General features: G+C 29.8%; 2 protein-coding genes across 2 annotated transcripts; both read left to right on the forward strand.

Moving 5' to 3' along the window:
• Positions 1-187: 187 nt before the first annotated feature.
• Positions 188-7,349, forward strand: LOC123300898 (guanine nucleotide-binding protein subunit beta-like protein). The gene is made up of 5 exons (XM_044883562.1): positions 188-373; positions 686-894; positions 3,624-3,830; positions 4,865-5,116; positions 7,129-7,349. The coding sequence occupies exons 1-5, from the start codon at positions 265-267 to the stop codon at positions 7,303-7,305; spliced, it is 954 nt and encodes a 317-aa protein (XP_044739497.1). The 5' UTR covers positions 188-264; the 3' UTR covers positions 7,306-7,349.
• A 10,027-nt stretch (positions 7,350-17,376) lies between these two features.
• Positions 17,377-18,850, forward strand: LOC123300729 (zinc finger protein OZF-like). Its single transcript, XM_044883359.1, has 2 exons — positions 17,377-17,387; positions 17,514-18,850. The coding sequence occupies exon 2, from the start codon at positions 17,531-17,533 to the stop codon at positions 18,830-18,832; it is 1,302 nt and encodes a 433-aa protein (XP_044739294.1). The 5' UTR covers positions 17,377-17,387; positions 17,514-17,530; the 3' UTR covers positions 18,833-18,850.
• The last annotated feature ends 2,653 nt before the right edge of the window (positions 18,851-21,503 follow it).

Genomic DNA, 21,503 nt, shown 5'->3' on the forward strand with positions numbered 1-21,503 from the left:
AAAATGTCAAGATAACTATGTATTTTTCATAGTAAGAATATTTAAATTGGTATTAAATAAAATTTCGCGCCTTAGTTCTTATTTTCTGTACCAACATAACTTTAATGTAACTAAAAATAATCATAAGTTTGTGCACATGCGTAGATTGATTATAAACGTTTGGTGTGGTAAACATGTTTTATTAGACGAGCTCATATTGTAACATTCTTTCCGGCTCGGACGTCGTACTTGCAAGTACTAATTGTTTAAAATAAATTTTTAAAAATGACTGAAACACTTCAGTTACGTGGTACTCTTCGTGGTCACAATGGATGGGTCACACAAATTGCTACAAATCCAAAATATCCTGATATGATTTTATCATCATCACGAGGTAACATATTTTTTTTGTTTAAATTACCAAATTTTGCTGCACATGTAGATGTAACCTATTACATTTAAAAAATGTAATCCATAATTATCTGATGAATCTTTGAAGTAATAATTAATAAGTAACTTAAGTCTCTATGTTTAAATATTATATTACACCAATTTTCTTAAAATTTTTTTGTATGATGACAAAACCTTAAACCTCATGAGTATCTATGAGTGGTTTGCGGATATGGGACTGAAATCAAAAGATATAAATTAACAGATGTTGTTGATATGTCTTGGTTTTCTAATATTAATCAAATTAAATTTACAGATAAGACATTAATTGTATGGAAATTGACTCGTGATGAATTGAATTATGGTGTACCACAAAAACGTCTTTATGGCCATTCTCATTTCATTTCTGATGTAGTATTGTCAAGTGATGGAAACTATGCACTATCTGGATCATGGGATAAGACCTTACGTTTATGGGATTTAGCTGCTGGACGTACAACTCGTCGATTTGAAGACCATACTAAGGTTCGATAAGTATTTCAATGGATATTAGATCTAAGAATTTCAGGAATGGATGTGCTCAATGATATATACACGTATATTTACACCTTTTGTGCCCACCATCTTCATGTATTTTTGAAGAAATGGTGGACCTAGATCCTATTTTTGTAAGTAAAATGTACCGTTGCTCCAATGAAATATTTATATTACGTATAATTATATGTAGTTTCGACAGTTCACAATCTAGAAATCTAGAAAAACTCTCTTATACCTGATTTTCCACATTTTATTGAAGTTGCGGAGAAAATATATCCGACTAAAATTTTTAACTTTATAAAGAAAACTTTAATACAAAGACAACAAAACAGGTTATTTTCAATAAATGGAATTTTAACCATAAGATAAACTTGGCAATTAAAACGTTTTGTTCTCTATCAAATCTTTTTCACATTAGGTCAGTGAGAAATTTTAACTTCGGAACGACTAAGGTCGAAATTTAAAAGCACATCTCAGATTTTTCGGAATCGCTCGCTAAACGTTCCTACGAGGGGCAGAAAAAAACCAGTTTAGTCAGATAGTGTTGTCCGTAAATTTACGCGCGTGAGCGCGCTTACAAGTCCGTAATAACCAATCATGTTGAAAAAAAAACTATTGGATTTTTCCAAAACTTCTACGTTTTGTAGATACAAAGCGTACAAAAAACAAAAATTAATTATTTTGATGCAAAATTGATATTGATAAAATTAACGATTATTCTGTAGTTTTTTGATCACTTATTCAATTATATTTTGATCACATATTCAATTATTATTTTGATTCAAACTTATGCCTTTTTTCTCTAACCTTGCCGGTTTCCAGATATAGGCGTTTAAAAAAAATCGATTTCAATAAAAAACAAGTGAAAACAAACAATTGACTGAGTTTATTTTTTATTTCTGTGATTTTTCAGCACGATTATTACGAACTTTTGTAGATCACGCTTTCTGACTAAATTAATTTGTCAATTTTAATACCTCGATTATACGCTTTTTGAGCTATGAGTAAATGTTACTACTTTATTAAAAATTACTGGCCTAATGTGAACAATTCTTTAGTCTTTTTTTTTTTTGTAGTTTTTTAAAATTTTAACATTCCGTAACACTCAAATGTTTTTTCTAGGCCAAAAACAGTGTTACTTTTCGGGTCTCTGATTATCTCTGCTCAAATTATTACCTAATACAAATTAATTTTAATCAATAATTTTTTCAAAATTTAATAAGCATCCCATAGGAACGAAATATTTTTGGGGATAAAAAGTAATCTTGGCTATTTTTTTTGGACTTTCAAAAGTCTCTAAATTAAAATTCACGCTGGTATAACATTCTGTTTTGGCTTGCAAAAATAACAAGTTAATGATATACAGGATGTCCGTGAAAGTTCTTCAACGCTCTACCACATAAAGCTTACCTACCTGAACATGTCCTAGTCAAGTTACTCCGTTTTGTCGCCATACGCACTTGAGGCCCCCCCCCAATTTTTACACCCATGGAGTTATATATAAAGGACAATTTAAAGTATGGAATTTAGATTAAGTTAACAGTTACAAAAAGGTGTTATTCATAAACATTGATTATTTTCATGGTTTACGAAAAATTTGCAAGATAAACACAATAAATAGATTTCGAAAACTTAATTACTTTTGGTAAAGATATATTTTAGATAAAAATAAGGCTTAAATAAGACTAATTATTCATATCGGCACCTTCTTTATGATTTTTGTGACAATGTCCCCATGAATAAGGCAACACGTTCCCCTGATTTAAATCCAATGTAAAAATTTTTATGGAGACATCTTAAATCGGTTGTTTACCGGCGACTGCTAGAAAATTTAGAGCAATTATAGGAACGAATCGAAAACGCCACAAATATTCTTAAAGAAATTATGTAGGGAATTCATTATAATTTTATTCGTCGTCTAACCTTTGCATGTTTACATGGACGTTGTAATAATAAAGTTTGGATTGAGGAACGAATTGTAACTAAACCTTAAAAAAATCAAAAGTTCGAGACCTATTTTTTGTGTCAATCTTGCTGATACTAAAGATTAAAATTGCAAATTCTGAGTAAAACATGATAATAATCGAGGTTTATGAAGAGCGCTTGTTTTTGAAGTAAACAGTTAACTTCATTTAAACTCCATGCTAACAATTAATTCTTAACTTACTTGGGCGTAAAAAATCGAGGGGTTTAGCTACTAAAACCCCTACATTCTACGCCCATGAATTGATATTACTTATAAGGTTGATGCGAGTTGTTTTGTTTGAAAAGCAGTAGTGCGACCACACCAAATTTTATCAAAATTGTGGTATCCGTTAAGTAATGGAAGAAAAACGATTTCAAAATTGCAACTTCAAGAGAGTATTGTACCAAAAAGGAGCAACTTTTACTAGGGCATGTTTAGCTAAATCGACATATTTTGAACTAAGCTATATGTGGTAAAGCAAGATCTTAAAGGGACATCCTTTATATATTTTAACTTATTTTAGAAATGAATTTTGAAAACTACCTAAATTGATTTTATAGCATTTTTGTACCCTCTTTCACTGAAGTTACATAATTTTTATATTCATAATACTGAAAAAAATTTTGTTAGAAAGAATTCAAATCTACGTTTTCTTTTGTGTCACTAAAATACGCTACATGTAATCCTGAATAGATTGTAAATTTTAAAATTTGTAAGTTTCTAAATAACTAATGTTGTATTTATTTTATAGGATGTACTTAGTGTTGCTTTTTCGGTTGATAACCGTCAAATTGTGTCTGGTTCTCGGGACAAGACAATCAAATTATGGAATACATTAGCTGAATGTAAATATACAATTCAAGAAGATGGTCATAGTGATTGGGTGTCATGTGTACGATTTTCTCCAAATCATAGCAATCCAATTATTGTATCTGCTGGTTGGGATCGTATTGTCAAGGTATTTATTCGAAATTATTTATATTTTTTTATTTTCAATTTAGAACTAAAGAGAGGTGGTATATAATATTATGAATTGTAGAAGAGTTAAAAAGCTCTTTACCTAATTTCGATCTGAGGTGTAATTTCCGAGATTTTGTTATGAAAAAAAAAAAAAAAATAACAACAACCCCAGTCAGTAGATTTGTTAGCCGTATCCTTGTTTAAATAAAGAGGATTGTCAAAAACCATAAAATACTTTAATTGTAGTTAGCTGTCTTTATTTAACTGTTAAATTATGTCAATTTCAAAATAAATATCCGAAACCGTTAGAACTCTTTGAGAATGTTGTAAGTACCTAAATAAAGTAAATTGCAAAGCGGCAAGCATTCATTTTAGTTCCCGTGAAAGATCCATCTGTTTTTTTGCTGAATAAAAAAAAAAGTACGAAGCATCTTTCTTTTCATTATAACTCCGTTAATTTTTGTTCAATTGACGTGAACCTTTTTTCATTTTCAAGTTTTCTTTTATATTACTTTTAAATTTGTGTAGGTGTTATACTTTTTTCAAAAAACGTAAAATTTTAAAGCTATTTTCAAGTCATTCTTTGTGTAGCAAATAATTTAGTGGTTTAACCATCGTATTTTGGACTAATAATAATATAATTGCTAATAATAACCATTCACTGACAGATTCTAACATATTTTTTGTATCAAACGAATCACGTATACCATTCAAGATTTTTATATTTAACAAATTTTATTAATTTATTGATTAGGCTAGCAATTCATTCTGGGTGGATCGATTCGTAATTCAAATAGTTAGATTTTCCGTTTCTTGTTCCAAAACTAAATCAACCATATCCATATTCATTAAATAATACTTTTCTAAATTCAAAAAATACTGAAAAGCATACACCATTCAATCGACAAAAAATGTATATTGTTAGTAGCTGTGCTAGTCTGTATAATATTTCGCCATAATATGCCTCGCTGAATATGTCTTGTTGAAACTACTAATTCTAATTGGATTATTTTTTTTTTTTAATGTACGTAGGTATGGAATTTAGCTAACTGCAGATTGAAGATAAATCACTCAGGTCATACTGGATATTTGAATACAGTGACTGTTTCTCCTGATGGTTCACTTTGCGCTAGCGGTGGTAAAGATTGCAAAGCTATGCTTTGGGACTTAAATGATGGCAAACATTTACATACCTTGGATCATAATGATATCATCACAGCATTATGTTTCTCACCGAACAGATACTGGCTTTGTGCAGCATTCGGACCATCTATTAAAATTTGGGTAATTATAAAATAAAATTTATTGTATTTTTACTACAATAGTATACTCAATGTCACAAAAAATGCTCGTTTTAAAACATTCTAAGTGTTACTATTATAACATAACATATGATGAGTACGCTTAGAATGTTTTAACTGTGACACTTTTTTTGACAGTGAGTGTACATGTGACACGGTATAAGGTTGGTCTTCACCCACCTGATAACCTCATGAAACATTTTTTATAAAATTTCATTGATTTTTAAATACTCCGATGATAGCTTTTTTTCTATCGACAAGTGTTCATGGCTATTTTTAATTAAATTAATTTTAATCAATTTTTTTCATGAACTATTTTTTTCAGGCAAGTCTATACTATTATTATTTTCGTAGTTAAATTATCTTGTTTCTGATATCAATTTCGATTGGTTAACAGAAACGGTGTAGATCTGTTCATTTAATATGAACAGGTGAGTGAATATAGATAACTATACAGATCTGTGAACCAATCGAAATTGTTATCTGAAGAAAGATAATTTAATTATAAAAATAATGGAATAGGCTTGTCAGCTGGAAAACCGTTCATGAAAAATGCAATGTATGTAGTACTTAATCCCGTGAGTTTTCGCTCATAACATGTGTTGAGAAATTGGTATATATTTAAAAAAAAAGTTAATCGGATAATCAAATGTATTCAAAAATTTACCGAGGTTTTTTTTTTTTTTTAATATATTTAAACACAAAGAGTATAAGATAGAGAAGGCTCCCATTACTGGTAATGTTAAAAAATAATATATGAATATGATTTTCAACGCTTCTAGTGATTGAGTCCAGTCATAAACGCTCTTTACTCCATAACGCTCCATAATTTTGTTAAAAACAAATGAAAACAAACAATTGACTGAGTTTTGTTGAAATACCATGTCTAGGTACCTGATAAACAATAGGTACCTGTATCCTGTATATACATACAATATAATGTTTCTAAGCTTTTTTGCGACCTCTCTGGTAAATTGACTTATGTTGCTCATTTACGAACTCGTTTTTTACGTCCTGAGCACGCTATAAAAATTTCAGCTTGATACCTCTTTTTGTTTTTGAGTTATCCTGTGTTCACAGGCAGACGGACGAACAGACATCCAACCGAAAATAGACTAATTAGGTGACTTTATGTACACCTATACCAAAATAAAAATTTTGTTAGTAGCATCAATATTTTTAAGCGTTAACAAACAGAATTTACTTTGTTTACCTTGATTTCATACATATATGGTATAAAAAGTTAGTAGAGCTTAGTTTCGATCTAAAGATCTCTGGTATATTAGCCCAACTCGCTTCTACTACGTCACTCGGTGTAATAATATCGTAATAAAATATACTGATTCTGTTTGTAAATACAGTAGTATTTACAGGATTCAAATACCAGATGGAATTCGTATCTGTAGACGCGACACCTTCTCTATCATATACTCATTGTTTTAACACATAATGATAAATGAATGATTTTCACTAAAAAAATCACGAGTTTTTATTTTACGGGCGAAATAACTATTTGGATCAGTTTATCAAGACATCGAATTTCTGAAAAATATCAAACTTGTTGCTTTTGGCCATATTTTAAGATGTATTTAGAAAGTATTGACCTGGTTTGAATTCATAATAATTTAATTCATATATTTCAAGAAGGAAGGAATTCAAAACTTAAATGACGCGTTAGTATAAATTTCAATTTATCAAGAGAATAAAGTTCACTTTTTTATTTAAAATATTTTTTTATGAAACCAAATTCGATCACCCAGTTTCTTATTCCTCAATACATGTTCTCAATGAAACTTAATTTTTTTTAAAATTCATTCCCACTTTAGTATTGAAAAATTGGTATTTCTTGATTACCATAACACGTCTTACTAAGTATAAATTTTTATTATGCCTAAGAAACTAGCTTGACATGTGAAAATAGATATTATTTACTGAATTTATAAAATTCAATTTAAAAAAAACTCTTATAATAATTTTTTTTTTTATTATTTACAGGATTTGGAAAGCAAAGAAATGGTTGAAGAATTACGACCAGAAATTGTTGCTACAACAGCCAAAGCAGAACCACCACAATGTCTTTCACTTGCATGGTCTACAGATGGACAAACTTTGTTTGCCGGATATTCTGATAATACAATTCGTGTATGGCAAGTTTCTGTATCAGCTCGCTAAGAGCTGTTTTTTTTTTATTTAAATAAATAAAATGATAAATTGAATAATTTTGTTATTATTCTATTACGTATATCGTATTAGTACTACTACATCCTTGAAAATCTTCTAGAAATTTAATAAGCTTGAGGCGAATCTTAGAAGATGTCAATCGAAAATATAAGTACGCCAGTCGACACAGGAAAAATAGTTGGGTTGGAGGGCTCACTGACAGTGAATATTTCGAGATTCCAACTCTGTTGGGTCATCCGTCATCTAAAATTTGAGGGTGAATTTTTGTTTATTAAAGAACTCTTAATTTTACACCAAAACTGGTAATTACCGAAGTTGTTTAAGGAATTAAATTTCTTACACTTCATCAATATTTTCCTAGGATTGATATATTTTGATTTAGACTCGAAAAGAAGTATAAACCTAAATATTCTATTAGGTTGTTTATTATTGATTTTATCGTATAAACAATGATAAATAAATCAGTTGAAAATTGAGATTGAAGTATCTTATTCAGTAATTATGTGTTTTGATATATTTCATACATATGGGTGAATTTTCAACTCGTGGGTAAACTTTAAAAACAAATTTACCAATTTATCTTATCTATAATTTCAAAAGCACCTGCCTTATTTACTTTTGAAAATAGGTACATTTGTTAGCATCGAGAAATTCAAAACAAAATGAAAATATCTATCTACCCAATAGAAAATTTCAAGAAACTTAACAAATACAGTAATTACACGCAAAAAATAGGTAATGTTTACAAGTCCACCTAAATTTTATTCCTGAAATTTCTATAAGATTATTTTTAATTTTATAGAACAAACGTCGCTGGTATTCTGCTGTACTGGAGTTGAGTTTAATGTTTGGAAAGATTAAACAAAGGTCAATTTCAAGATGGAAGAAAATTCTAAAAATGAAATTTTTGAATAAATCTTTGAGCATTCTATAACAAAATCTTTAGAAATAAGTACGTCCCTGATAATATTTCTCTGCCAATAGTCTAATTTAGTCTTCCAGTGTTCTGAAAAACCATTCTAGATGAATTCTAGAATGTAAAACTTAAAGACTGCATTATTATAAAGTTTTTGGACTCTACTAGAAGACTTTCAGAATTAAGCAGACATTTTATGAAAATTTAGCTTAAGAGTAATACTTTATCAGAATTAATCAGAGTAAAATTTATAATATTACATATTTTGGAAAATTAATTACTGTAGTTTTAATCATATTTAATACTTCTCATGAGGAATATAAAAACTTATCAGGAAGAGGGTTATGAGAAAAAAAAATTTTTATATTTTATTTGAAGATTTATTTTGCTCTTGTTATTTAATATACACATACGGTTGCATCAGAGACTATATCAGTAAACAGATGAATATCTTAAATGCGCAAGTTAAACTCAGTGATAGCCCATTTGATCTTTTCTTTATCGATCAGTGCTTGGGCGAAGTTATGCGAATTAGCTGCAGCCTCTAAGCCATCATATTCCCGCTGCTCTTGGCCAGGGAAATGGTGATTGACCAGAAGCTCCAGAGTGCCCAAGCTTTATTCCGTCCATTGGCCAGTTATAGGGTCTTCCAGATGTCCTGGTGCCACTGGACTTGAAGATAGAATTTTTCTTAGTGGGCTCTCCTCCCAGGTTGCCTCTAATTTCTCGCAGAAGTCTGCCCAAGAGGTCCTTTTTGCAAGCCTTAATGCTTTTTTGAAGGTGTTCAAGCTGGCTTTATAGGCGTTCCACTGATTGGTTCTTTTGGCCAGATTAAATAAGCGTCGACAATTTTTCCTAAGGATACCAATTTCGGGAGACCACCATAGAGGTTTCGATTTCTCCTTGATTATTCTTGTTGGACATGATGCTCTAATAGCTTCATTGCATGCCGTAGTGAGGGTTTCCACTAATTGGTCTAGCTCTTCCTTAGGGACCGGAACCCTTACTGGCAGTAAATTTTGAAAAGTATCAACGTACATTTCCCAGTCTGTCTTACGTCTGTGTCTTTATCGTTAAATAACTCAAAAAATAATAAACTTACAAAAAAATCAAGAGTGCAAAAATTTAGCTCTTTTTCTGCAAAATATTTTACCTTTTAGACTTTATTTTGGAATATTTTTCATCTTATTTAACGATAAAGACATTTATTGTTACTTTTTTCGATTAATTTTTTTCTTTTAAGTTGCAGTATTTAAAAAAATATATATCCGAAATTGCTAGAAATTTTTGAACATGTTGCCAGCACCTAAATAAAGTAAATTGAAAAGCGGCAAGCATTAATTTTAGTCGGTGTGGTAAATTCATCAGTCTTTGTGCTGAATATAACATAAAAAGAAAGGTACGAAAAACTTTGTTTTCATTATAACTTCATCAATTTTCATGCAAATGCCTTGAAACTTTTTCCATTTTCATGGTTTTTTATAGTACTTTAAAAAGAGTATCATCTACTTTCTTCAAAAACTTCAAATTTTTCAGTATTTCACATTAAATACTCCGAATTTCAATCGCCAATAACTCGGAAAATATTGACTTTTCGAAATATATATAAATAACTTTTTTTGCTAAGAAATTCATCCTTCTATCTATTCCCGTAATTATTTTTAACGTAAACTTTTCCAACCCCAAGAAGGGGTGGCCCCCACCCTCTGGACAAGAACGCAGAAATTTTTGTTTTTAACTTCTTTAATTAAGCATTAAACAATGCAGTCGAACAGTTTTTACTCAGATTCCGATTACAGTTTTTAGAAAGATTCATTGACTATCCCTAGATTCCGAGCTTTTAACATATTTATACCTTACGGATCTCTGTTAAACTAGACTGCTTATAACTTCAATTGCTTATAAGTAACGGATAAATAATAATCGATTATAAGTAATCGGGGTCGGGTCTTTGTTCAAAAAACGTATTTTTAAATTATCTTCAATTTCCTATTTAATGCTATCAGCGAAAATCAATAGTTTTCCCCAAAAAAAATCGATAGTTTTCCCAAAAATGTTTTCAAAGTTTTTCAAAAACTCCCAAAAAAGATCGTTCAAGGTCAAATTTTTGTGCAATTTTTTTGGATTTTTTTTTTTTGGATAACATTAAGACCTCATCCGCCATGGCCGTAAAGTGTGTAGGTACCCCAAAAAAGCTAATCCGGTTTTTTGGCTGATAGGGAGACTGGCCTATAGCGTGGTACCCTGTTTTTGACAGACAGTTTTTTTGTTGTTGCTATTTTTGAGTTTTTATTTTTACATTATTTTGTAACAAAGAGGTTATATATAACATGTTATTCTATATGTTTTGTAATTATTACAGTAATTTTATACATACGGTAGGCATCAAATCCGGTAGTTCTGATTTTTTGCATACTTGTTTATGATGTTATTCCGGTTTGTTAATCCAAGTTTGTGACCTCCAGCGCCGAACGCAACTTTGCCAAAAATAGAAAAATCCGTGAAAATTTCGGATTTTGGCTATTATAACCCTAAAGGGCTAGTTTTTTTATCAAACCTTTTCAGAACGTTTTTAAAGTAGACTAAGTTTGCTTTAATATGCGCTGAAAATGTAGACAAAATACTTTCCGAGATAACGCCTTTCAAAATTTATCGACGTAAGTTTATACATCAGAGCTAACGTAAAATACGGTAGTTCTGATTTTTGCAGACTTGTTTATGATATTGTCCTAATGAATAATCCAAGCTTGTGACCTCGAACGACGAACGCAACTTTGTCGACAAACAAAAAACTCGAGTCTTTATCAAATATTGATATGAAGCCTAATTTACGAGATAATTATCCTACTCGTATTATAATGAATTAATAAAAAATACATTCCTCAAAATCAAATTCATCCAATAAAACACTACTTAAACAGAGGATGTGTTTTATTATTATAGTGTGGGAGAGTGATCTAAATGCAAAATTATTATAAAAAAAACTATTTGGCTACTTATGTTATTATAAAAACTAATCCATAAAAACCAAGTATTATTACACTCCCTCTCTTGGTAAATTAAGTGTTGTACGCAACCTATCGTGCGAATATCACATACCTTAACCATGTATTTGTTTAAAACGGACCAAAGCCCGTTTTATCATACAGAGAAACCACATTAAGTATATTGTGTTGATGTTGTAAAAACGCGCTAGTATATTATATTGTATATAGCTCCGTATAGTTAGCAGGTAAAATTGTTATTTTTCAAACTATTTCCATTCATTTGGGAATCGTTTGGGAGGATTTGGGAATATAATTTTAGAATTTGGGAATTATTAGTTTTCCTGTAATTAATGATTCTTTTTTCAGCGTATAGTTAGCAGGTAGGAAATGAAATCCACTTAATTTTTATGTTATTCGAAAAGGAAATCATTTGGGAATTACGATAAACACGGTTTCAGAGTTTGGGAATGTATAATTAATTAATTACACCTATTTTTTAGTTAATTGATAGGTTATGTTAATTAACCGTACATTACTTGTTATATAGAAGTATGGCGCCAATATTCAAATATTACTGAATAATTTATTTTATAATTTATGTAAATGTTAAGTTTTATTTTGCCTTAAAACTGTTCTTATTCAATTGGAAATCGTTTGGGAAGATTTAGGAATATAATTTTATTATTTAGGACTGATTAGTTTTCATTTAATTAATTAGTTCTTCAAAGCGTATACTTAGAAGGTAAAAAAATAAATTTTCTCCATTTTTACGTTATCTTATATATATAGGAGACTTTCTATAGATATAGATAGTCACTCATCACGATATCTCTGGAACTATAAGACCTAGAGACTTGAAATTTGGGAAGAATATTCCTTTTGCCAAGTAGAGGTCAGCTAAGAACGGATTTTACGAAATTCCACCCACAAGGGGGGTTGCGGGGGTGTTCATGAATAAAAAATTCATATTTTTCAATTATGGATTTTAATAGTTCAAAACTTGGTCAGAATGTTTTAAATTACATTTAGAAATTTTTTTAACCTTCGGAGGGTAGAAAGGTGTAGCGTGAAAGTGGGAAGGAAATATCGAATATTTACAAATATACCTAAGTGGGGTATCAAATAAAAGAGCATGACGTGTACATTACAAAACTGTTATCCAACGCAAGGAAATGTGGAGGGAGGGGTGCAAGTGGAGATGTTGCCCAGCAAAGCGGGCGGGTAACAGCTAGTTCTATATATATATAGGAGACTTTCTATAGATATAGATAGTCACTCATCACGATATCTCTGGAACTATAAGACCTAGAGACTTGAAATTTGGCAGGAACATTCCTTTTGCCAAGTAGAGGTCAGCTAAGAACGGATTTTACGAAATTCCATCCACAAGGGGGGTTGCGGGGGTGTTCATGAATAAAAAATTTATATTTTTAAATTATGGCTTTTAATAGTTCAAAACTTGGTCAGAATGTTTTAAATTACATTTAGAAATTTTTTTAACCTTCGGAGGGTAGAAAGGTGTAGCGAGAAAGTGGGAAGGAAATATCGAATATTTACAAATATACCTAAGTGGGGTATCAAATAAAAGAGCATGACGTGTACATTACAAAAATGTTATCCAACGCGAGGAAATGTGGAGGGAGGGGTGCAAGTGGGAATGTTGCCCAGCAAAGCGGGTATATTTTACGCCACGCAAAGCGGGCGGGTAACAGCTAGTTTGATAATAATTTAGATGGACACTAATCTAATTAATTTGGGAATCACATTAAACACGGTTTCATCATTTGGGATACTAAAATTATTTAATTAATTACATTTATTTTTTAGTTGATTTTTTGTGGTTATATTAATGGCGGCAATATTCAAATGTTACTTCATTGACAATAATTTTGTTTTTTTAATTTATGTAAATGTTAAGTTTTATTTTTCATTAAAACAATTCTTATTCAATTGGGAATCGCTTGGGAAGATTTAGGAACATAATTTTATTATTTAGGACTGATTAGTTTTCATGTAATTAATTAGTTTTTCAAAGCGTATACTTAGAAGGTAAAAAAATTAAATTTTCGCCATTTTTACGTTATTTGATAATAGTTTACATGGAGACTAATCTAATTAATTTGGGAATCACATTAAACACGATTTCATCATTTGGGACACTAAAATTATTTAATTAATTACATTTATTTTTTAGTTGATTTTTTGTGGTTATATAATTAATGGCGGCAATATTCAAATGTTATATTAATGGCGGCAATATTCAAACAATCAAACTAATTAATTACATTAAAACTAATCAGTCCTAAATAATAAAATTATATTCCTAAATCTTCCCAAACGATTCCCAATTGAATAAGAACAGTTTTAAGGGAAAGTAAAACTTAACATTTACATAAATTAAAAAAACAAAATTATTGTCAATGAAGTAACATTTGAATATTGCCGCCATTAATATAACCACAAAAAAATCAACTAAAAAATAAATGTAATTAATAAATTAATTATACTTTCCCAAATGATGAAACCGTGATTAATATGATTCCCAAATTAATTAGATTAGTCTCCATGTAAATTATTATCAAATAACATCAATGTTCAGTTAGTTTATTTCCTTCTCATAATTGCCCCACATATTTTAGTAGTCTCCGGTAAACCACCCTTTTTATATGTCCCCATAAATAACTATTCAATGGATTTAAATCAGTAGAACGTGGTGGCCAATTTACGAGGGTATCGCAATTATGGAAACGAATCAAAGACGTTCGACATATTTTTTTTAATTTCATTTCTTTCATTGGTGGAAAACACATGTAAGGAAAAGAAAAACTTGTGTCTTAATTCACATTTATGTTTGTAAAGGGGGATAAAATTGGATGAAAAAATTTTTTATTTTAAATAAAGATTTCTTTAACTAAAGTAACAATATTTATTTGAATAAATAACTGTAAATATAAAAATTATAATATTAATTATTCTAAAATAAACGAAATTATGAACCAAGGCGAAAAATAATTAGATATGTAAAGCACTTCACACGTTACGGCCTGCAAAATTGAAGAAAATTACAAAGAACTATGAAAAAACAGATATCGAACGACGTACAGTTTTAATTACTTCAGTGGCACTTGTTAGGGTTGCCAACTCTCCGGTTTTCGAAGAATAATATTCAAATTTTTACCATTTTAATAAGAAAAAGAAAAAAATAATTCGATTTTTAAATATAAACCCAACTTCATGTTAAAGAAACTATTTTAAAAAGAGGATTTAAAAAATTTATTTTTAGTTTTCTTTTAGTGGCAAGGATGCACGCAGGCTGAATTTCGCATCCCAGCGTCTAATTTGATTAAGACAGCCTTATTTAGTATACAGAATGTTCTATTTACATCTAGGCATACAAATATCACGAGTATGACAGAGTACATGCGTTAAGCAATGCACCTAAGTAAGAGGTATTATAGGTGTTATATGAAATTTCAAAAGTGACTTGTATCGTGGCTTGATCTGATGTAGTTCATCTATTCAACTAAGAAACTCCCACTCTACAAGCGTCTTAAAACTATCTCAACGCATATCGATGCTTCAACACATTTACATAATACCTCTCACTTAGATGCATTGCTTAGCGCATGTATTCTGATATACTCGTGATATTTATATGCCTAGATGTAAATCGAACATTCTGTATAATTATTTCACTATTTAAAATGATTCTATTTTTGAAAATGATTCTATCCCATTGAGTTTTCTTTTACGTACATTTTTTCTTTGTTTAAATGATTTCTTAAGAAAATCACATGGAAATGGCTTTTCTTTAATGTGGATTCATTTTCCATCATTGTGTAATCGTTTATGTACACTCACTGTCAGAAAAAGTGCCACAGTTAAAACATTCTAAGCGTACGCATCATATGTTATGTTATAATAGTAACACTTAGAATGTTTTAAAACGAGCATTTTTTGTGACATTGAGTATACATATAAATAACTTTTGTGTCTAAATGATTTTTCACAAATATCACAGGAAAATGGTTTTTCTCCAGTATGAGTCCGTTTGTGTAAAGTTAAGCCACTTTGTTGATTAAATGTCTTATCACAAATTTCACAAGAAAATGGTTTTTCACCACTATGAATTCGTGTATGTGCAATTAAATTATTTTTATGTCGAAATGTTTTTTCACAAATTTCACATGAAAATGGTTTTTCTCCAGAATGGATTCGTTTATGTACAATTAAAGAGCTTAACTGAGAAAATGTTTTATCACAAAAGTTGCATGGATATGGTTTTTCTCCAGAATGAGTTCGTTTATGTGAAATTAAACTACTAGGATTAGAAAACTTTTTATCACAAATGTCACACCGAAATAGTTTTTCTCCGCTATGAATTCGTTTATGATCAACTAAACTGCTTCCATAAACAAATGTTTTATTATAAATATCACACGAAAATGGTTTTTCTCTAGGGTGTGTTCGTTTATGGATAATTAAACTGCCTTGCTGCGAAAATGTTTTTCCACAAATTTTACAAAAAAATGGTTTTTCTCCAGAGTGAATGCGTTTATGCTCAGATAAACACCTTCGAATTTTAAATTTTCTCTCACAAATATCACAAGAAAATGGTTTTTCATCGGAGTGAGTTCTTTTATGGAAATTTAAAGTGCTTTGTTGAGTAAAAGTTTTATTACAAATATTACAGGAAAATGGTTTTTCTCTAGAATGAGTTCGTTTATGATCAACTAAATACCTTCGAATACTAAATCTCCTTTCACAAATATCACATGAATATGGTTTTTCTCCAGAGTGAATTCGTTTGTGCTTCATTAAATTATATTTTCTAGTAATTGTTTTATCACAAACTTCACATGTTAAAGAATTTTTCCCAAACTTTGTCTTTTTAAGTTGTTTATGATAGCTTAAAGTCCTTTTATTACTAAATCTATTCCCAAAACTATCACATGAAAATGTCTTTTCTTCTGCGATAACTTGTTGTGATTCTAAAACACTTACATCGAATATTTCGTCTTTTATAATAAATTCTGTATTTAATTTGTTTTCACAATTAATTGTAGACAAATTTCCTTGCTTCACATAAATTATTTCAGGATTCACACTAACTTTGCTGTCTTCTAATATTTCATTTTTAATTCGTCCTTGTTCGATTGTAACACCGTCTTCTTGAATTTCATTTTTAATTTTTCCATCTTCTATTTTAACATCTTCATATAATATTTCTTCTTTAACATCCACTAATTCTGTATTTACTTGTTTTTCAACTTTTATATTTTCTTTGTTGACAAATAAATGCTTATTTACATCATTAAATGAATTGTTTGCCATTTTCTTTCCAATTTAATTAATTATTAATTTATAAAGCAGTAAAAACGGTCCTAGTAAAAAAGCACCAACTTTGACGTTTATAATTATTATGTGTACCATGAACTTTTGGCCGAACCGCCCATGTGCTTGTGAACCGAGAATATATCGTAAGACAGAAGCGAAAGTCAATGCTAATTTTTATTGCCGGTCATTTAATGCCATCTCTGAAGATCAACGCAAACTAAATTAGTATAATCGTCAAAATACATCTCATTATTATCTTATATAATAAGGTTCCTATCTTGAATAGTAAGCTTATTGTCTTGCATACAAATGGTATTTATTCTATATGCATCAACATTAGAAAACTTATAATCTTTAATATTATAAGTTTTTTAATGTCATGCAAATAGGATGAATACCATTTTCATACAAGCGATCGTTCTCCTTCTTTATAATCTTCATGAGCGCGTCTGTCCCTGAAAATTTGTAGAATTTATAGTTCATTTTTCAGCCACCAGCCGCGCTGTCATCAAGAAGTAGTATCTGCGAAGTTAGCTGTTTATGAGTACAAGTAGATGAAGTTAGTTGCATAATGTACAAATTGCTATATCATTTCAAATTAGCGCACAACAGCCCGCTTTTATTGATACTAGTTAGCGGTCGCAGCGCCTCACTTATTTTATCCATATTTTGGGGATAATATTTTCCATAGCGATTGTTCTCCTTCTTATAACCTTCATGGACGCACTAATGCTTTAACACGTAGCGATCGTTCTCCTTCTTTATAACCTTCATGTTTAAGATCTTTATAACCTTCATGATCATAAATTAACACCAAAGACTATTAACACATGGTAAGCATGAAACGCCTATTCGTCAAAAAAATCTTCCAACTTTTAACATAAATTAAACTTTTTTTTGAAAATAAAAAACAATTTTTTGATAAAATACAGTTTAAAAAAATTTACATAATTTTACAGAAATCGAAATTTAAAAAATGGAAAATATTGCTAAGAAATCGTTTTTAATTAAAGATATACAAATTAAAATTGAAAAATTAAACACAGAATTAATTATAGATGATGAAAATATAAAAACAGAACTAGATGCAGATTTTACAGTGAAAAATGAAGAATTCGAAGAGAGTGATTCAGATAAAGAAGAACCGGTTCGTACGACAAAAAGACGTTTCTCGTGTGATAATTGTGATAAAATTTACACCACTAAATACAGTTTATTAAGACATCAGAGATGTCATACTGGAGAAATTATTGAAAAAATCCCATGTAATATTTGTAAGAAATTATTCAGCACTAAAAGCGTTATGTACCAACACAAAAGAATTCATACAGGGAAAAAACCGTTTTCTTGTGACGTTTGTGAGAAAAAATTTATAGATAAATCACATTTAGTTCTACATAAACGAACTCACACCGGAGAGAGGCCATATTCTTGTGATATTTGTGACAGATTATTTGTGAGAAAAGGTGATTTAGATGCTCATCAAATAGTTCATACTGGAGAAAAGACATTTTCTTGTGATGTTTGTGGAAAACTATTTGGTCGCAGTTGTAGTTTATCTCAACATAAAGCAACGCATTCAAAAGTTTTTCGATTTTCATGTGATGTTTGTAATAAAAAATTCATTCATCAAAAAAGTTATAATCTACATAAATCAATTCATATTCATGGAAAAATTATTGTATCTTGTGATGTTTGTGGTAAAAAAATAGTGGAAAAATATCTGGCTAAACATAAAAAAATACATCTTGAAGAAAAACCTTTTGCATGTAATATTTGTGATAAAAAATATGTAGACAAAATACCATTGCTTGAACATGTAAGATCAGTGCATACTAAAGAAAAACCTTTTAAATGCGATGTTTGCGAGAAATACTTCTCAATGAAACGCAATATGCTACAACATAAACTCGTACATATTTCAAAACAGTATGCATGTGATGAATGTGATAGAAAATTTACCCAACGGGGTCATTTGGCAAAACATCGAGTAATCCATACTGGAGAAAAACTTTTTCCATGTAATTTTTGTGATTATAAATTTAGCTTGCGACAGAATTTAATTCGACATTTAAAACCTTTCTCATGTAATATTTGTGACGAAAAATTTAATTGTCGAATGAGTTATTTGAAACATAAAAAAACGCATAAACCAAAAAAGTCGTCTTCAGGTAACGACATTTCTGAGAATTTTGACGAACAAATATCTGATGATTCTGACAAAAAAATCTCTAACAAATATAATTTAAGACAATCTCATTTGAACAATGCGGAGTAATAAATAAAACTTAACAATAAGATAAGTTCTATAATTTTAAATATAAATCGGATGTAATTTTTATAAATAAAATTGTTCTGACAATAAAAATTTGTGTGTATTTTTGTTTAATGTTTTAATCCATTAATTTTTCAATTTCTTGGGGTATTTCTTTCCCAACACTGCAGTCAAAAATTATCGGCTAATTACCCATACTATACGTATTTGAAGTTTTGAGGATTACTTCATATTTTGCTTGTATGACTCGTAGAGACAACACACTTTGAGCGTTTTCCCAAAGTAGTAATGACGTCATGAGAAAAGCGTGGCGGATAACTATTCGGTCGAACTTGTATGCATTAGAGTGCGTGGAATAATAACTTTATTAAATTATGTTTCAACAACACGACAAATTGTCGTAAAACTAATACATCCAATCTTTGGAAATAGGTTACAGTGAAAATTTGGCGCTGGCCAGTGTATTTCAGATCGAATCATCAGTATAGTGGCATTACCAATGAGAAGTATACTGACATATATTACGGAAAATACCCTCTATGTAACCAAATATCTGTCAAAATTATGATGTCAGTAGATTCCTTTTGCATCGGATAGTGAAGCGAATATAAAGCACAAGTTTGAATTAAAAAATATGGTGCATTTATTTAATATTTTGTACGTACGTTCGTATTTATTTTGTGCTATGCATTCGGTGTAAAAGGAACGCTAGCGACGCTATAACTTCTGCCGTTTCGTTGGCAAATTATGTCCATTCTCCCTTTTGAGTTTAAAGTGTTTGTTTACGTGTCCATGGCATGATGCTACACAAGAACTACATTAATTTTTATTTAGACATAAAAATCTAAGTTTGGACAAGATAAATAGTCGTCATTTTTAATCGCAAAAATTCGTAATATGTCAGAGCATGGAGGGTAGTATCGGAGAAACAAAAAATTCAAACTCTTTACGTTTCAGTCTACAGAATTGAAATTTTTCCAAATTTTAAATTTCTTATTACCATAGACTTATACATGTAATAAATTGTATTATATTTACGATTACGAACGTAGTTTCCAAGATATTACTTACAACTTTAATACTCTAAACCATTTTCAGGAACACTCGCCCAAACGCGAAATGAACCCAATTTTCGTATACTTTACGTACGGATTTATTGGAAAATATTTTTCGAAGAGTGTCTTGATGACGTAGAAACAATTATAAATTATAATTATTTTGGGTAAAACTTTTCAGTCCGTTTTTTCGTTAACTATACTGTTTTCGGCAAATGTTTCGAACAAAAATGTTACATTTTTAACCATAAAAACTTTCTAATTTAAAGTGTTTCTCTATCTGTTACCAATTACGGAGTAGATTGAGCTTTTCATTGAACTTGAAATCTTAGATCAAGTTTATAAATATCTGCGTAAGATGTGCGCATATTCACCCAAAATGTTTTGTTTGAAGCTTTTTTTATCGATAAAATTTATTTATCGAGTTTCAAGTATATGCTATAAACTCTTTATATGAAGCAGGGATCAGGCGTACTTGAGTTTGCGAAATTATATCAATTAAAAACGGGAATGCATTAAACACCATATATTATCTATGCCAATATAGTGATAATATATCGTATTTTCAAATGAAGTAACATTTGAATATTGCCGCCATTAATATAACCACAAAAAATCAACTAAAAAATAAATATAATTAATAAATTAATTATACTTTCCCAAATGATGAAACCGTGTTTAATGTGATTCCCAAATTAATTAGATTAGTCTCCATGTAAATTATTATCAAATAAAGTAAAAATGGTGAAAATTTAATTTTTTACCTTCTAAGTATACGCTTTGAAGAACTAATTAATTAAATGAAAACTAATCAGTCCTAAATAATAAAAATATATTCCTAAATCTTCCCAAACGATTTCCAATTGAATAAGATCAGTTTTAAGGCAAAATAAAACTTAACATTTACATAAATTATAAAATAAATTATTCAGTAATATTTGAATATTGGCGCCATACTGTCTTATAACAATTAATGGTTGTGTACGGTTAATTAACATAACCTATAAATAAACTAAAAAATAGGTGATTATTAATTAAGTATACATTCCCAAACTCTGAAACCATGTTTATCGTAATTCCCAAATGATTTCCTTTCGAATAACATAAAAATTAAGTGGATTTAATTTCCTACCTGCTAACTATACGCTGAAAAAAGAATCATTAATTACAGGAAAACTAATAATTCCCAAATTCTAAAATTATATTCCCAAATCCTCCCAAACGATTCCCAAATGAATGGAAATAGTTTGAGTGAAAAATAACAATTTTACCTGCTAACTATACGGAGCTATTGTATATTAAGACATGCGCATTCATAATCATGCTCTCGCATTTATTATCCTTCACTATTTTTTGGAAAGGTTTCTCTATCTGTATTATCTCTATGTCAACCCTGGTAGATTAGTTGGTTAAGGGGTAACCAATAACGTTCGCGGTGTGCCTAGGGTAGCGGGATCGATTCCCGCCGTCACATCAAAAATTAATTTAATTAATAGTTATGATAGGCTGGGGTAGTGCATGGTATTATGCATGAAGGAGGTGGACTCAGCCTCTCAAAATATTTGAGGAACTGATAAATGAAATTATCAGCGGAGGTGTTAAAACACATATCTGGTATC

This window comes from Chrysoperla carnea, chromosome 5, assembly GCF_905475395.1.
Source record: "Chrysoperla carnea chromosome 5, inChrCarn1.1, whole genome shotgun sequence".
In the NCBI taxonomy this organism is placed as follows: domain Eukaryota; kingdom Metazoa; phylum Arthropoda; class Insecta; order Neuroptera; family Chrysopidae; genus Chrysoperla; species Chrysoperla carnea.

Excerpts from the sequence above, each read along its gene's own strand:
- LOC123300729 (XM_044883359.1), top strand. The coding sequence starts at position 17,531 with ATGGAAAATATTGCTAAGAAATCGTTTTTAATTAAAGATATACAAATT.
- LOC123300898 (XM_044883562.1), top strand. The coding sequence starts at position 265 with ATGACTGAAACACTTCAGTTACGTGGTACTCTTCGTGGTCACAATGGA. Across the intron at positions 374-685 it reads GATTTTATCATCATCACGAG|ATAAGACATTAATTGTATGG; the intron begins GTAACATATTTT and ends TTAAATTTACAG. Across the intron at positions 3,831-4,864 it reads GTTGGGATCGTATTGTCAAG|GTATGGAATTTAGCTAACTG; the intron begins GTATTTATTCGA and ends TAATGTACGTAG.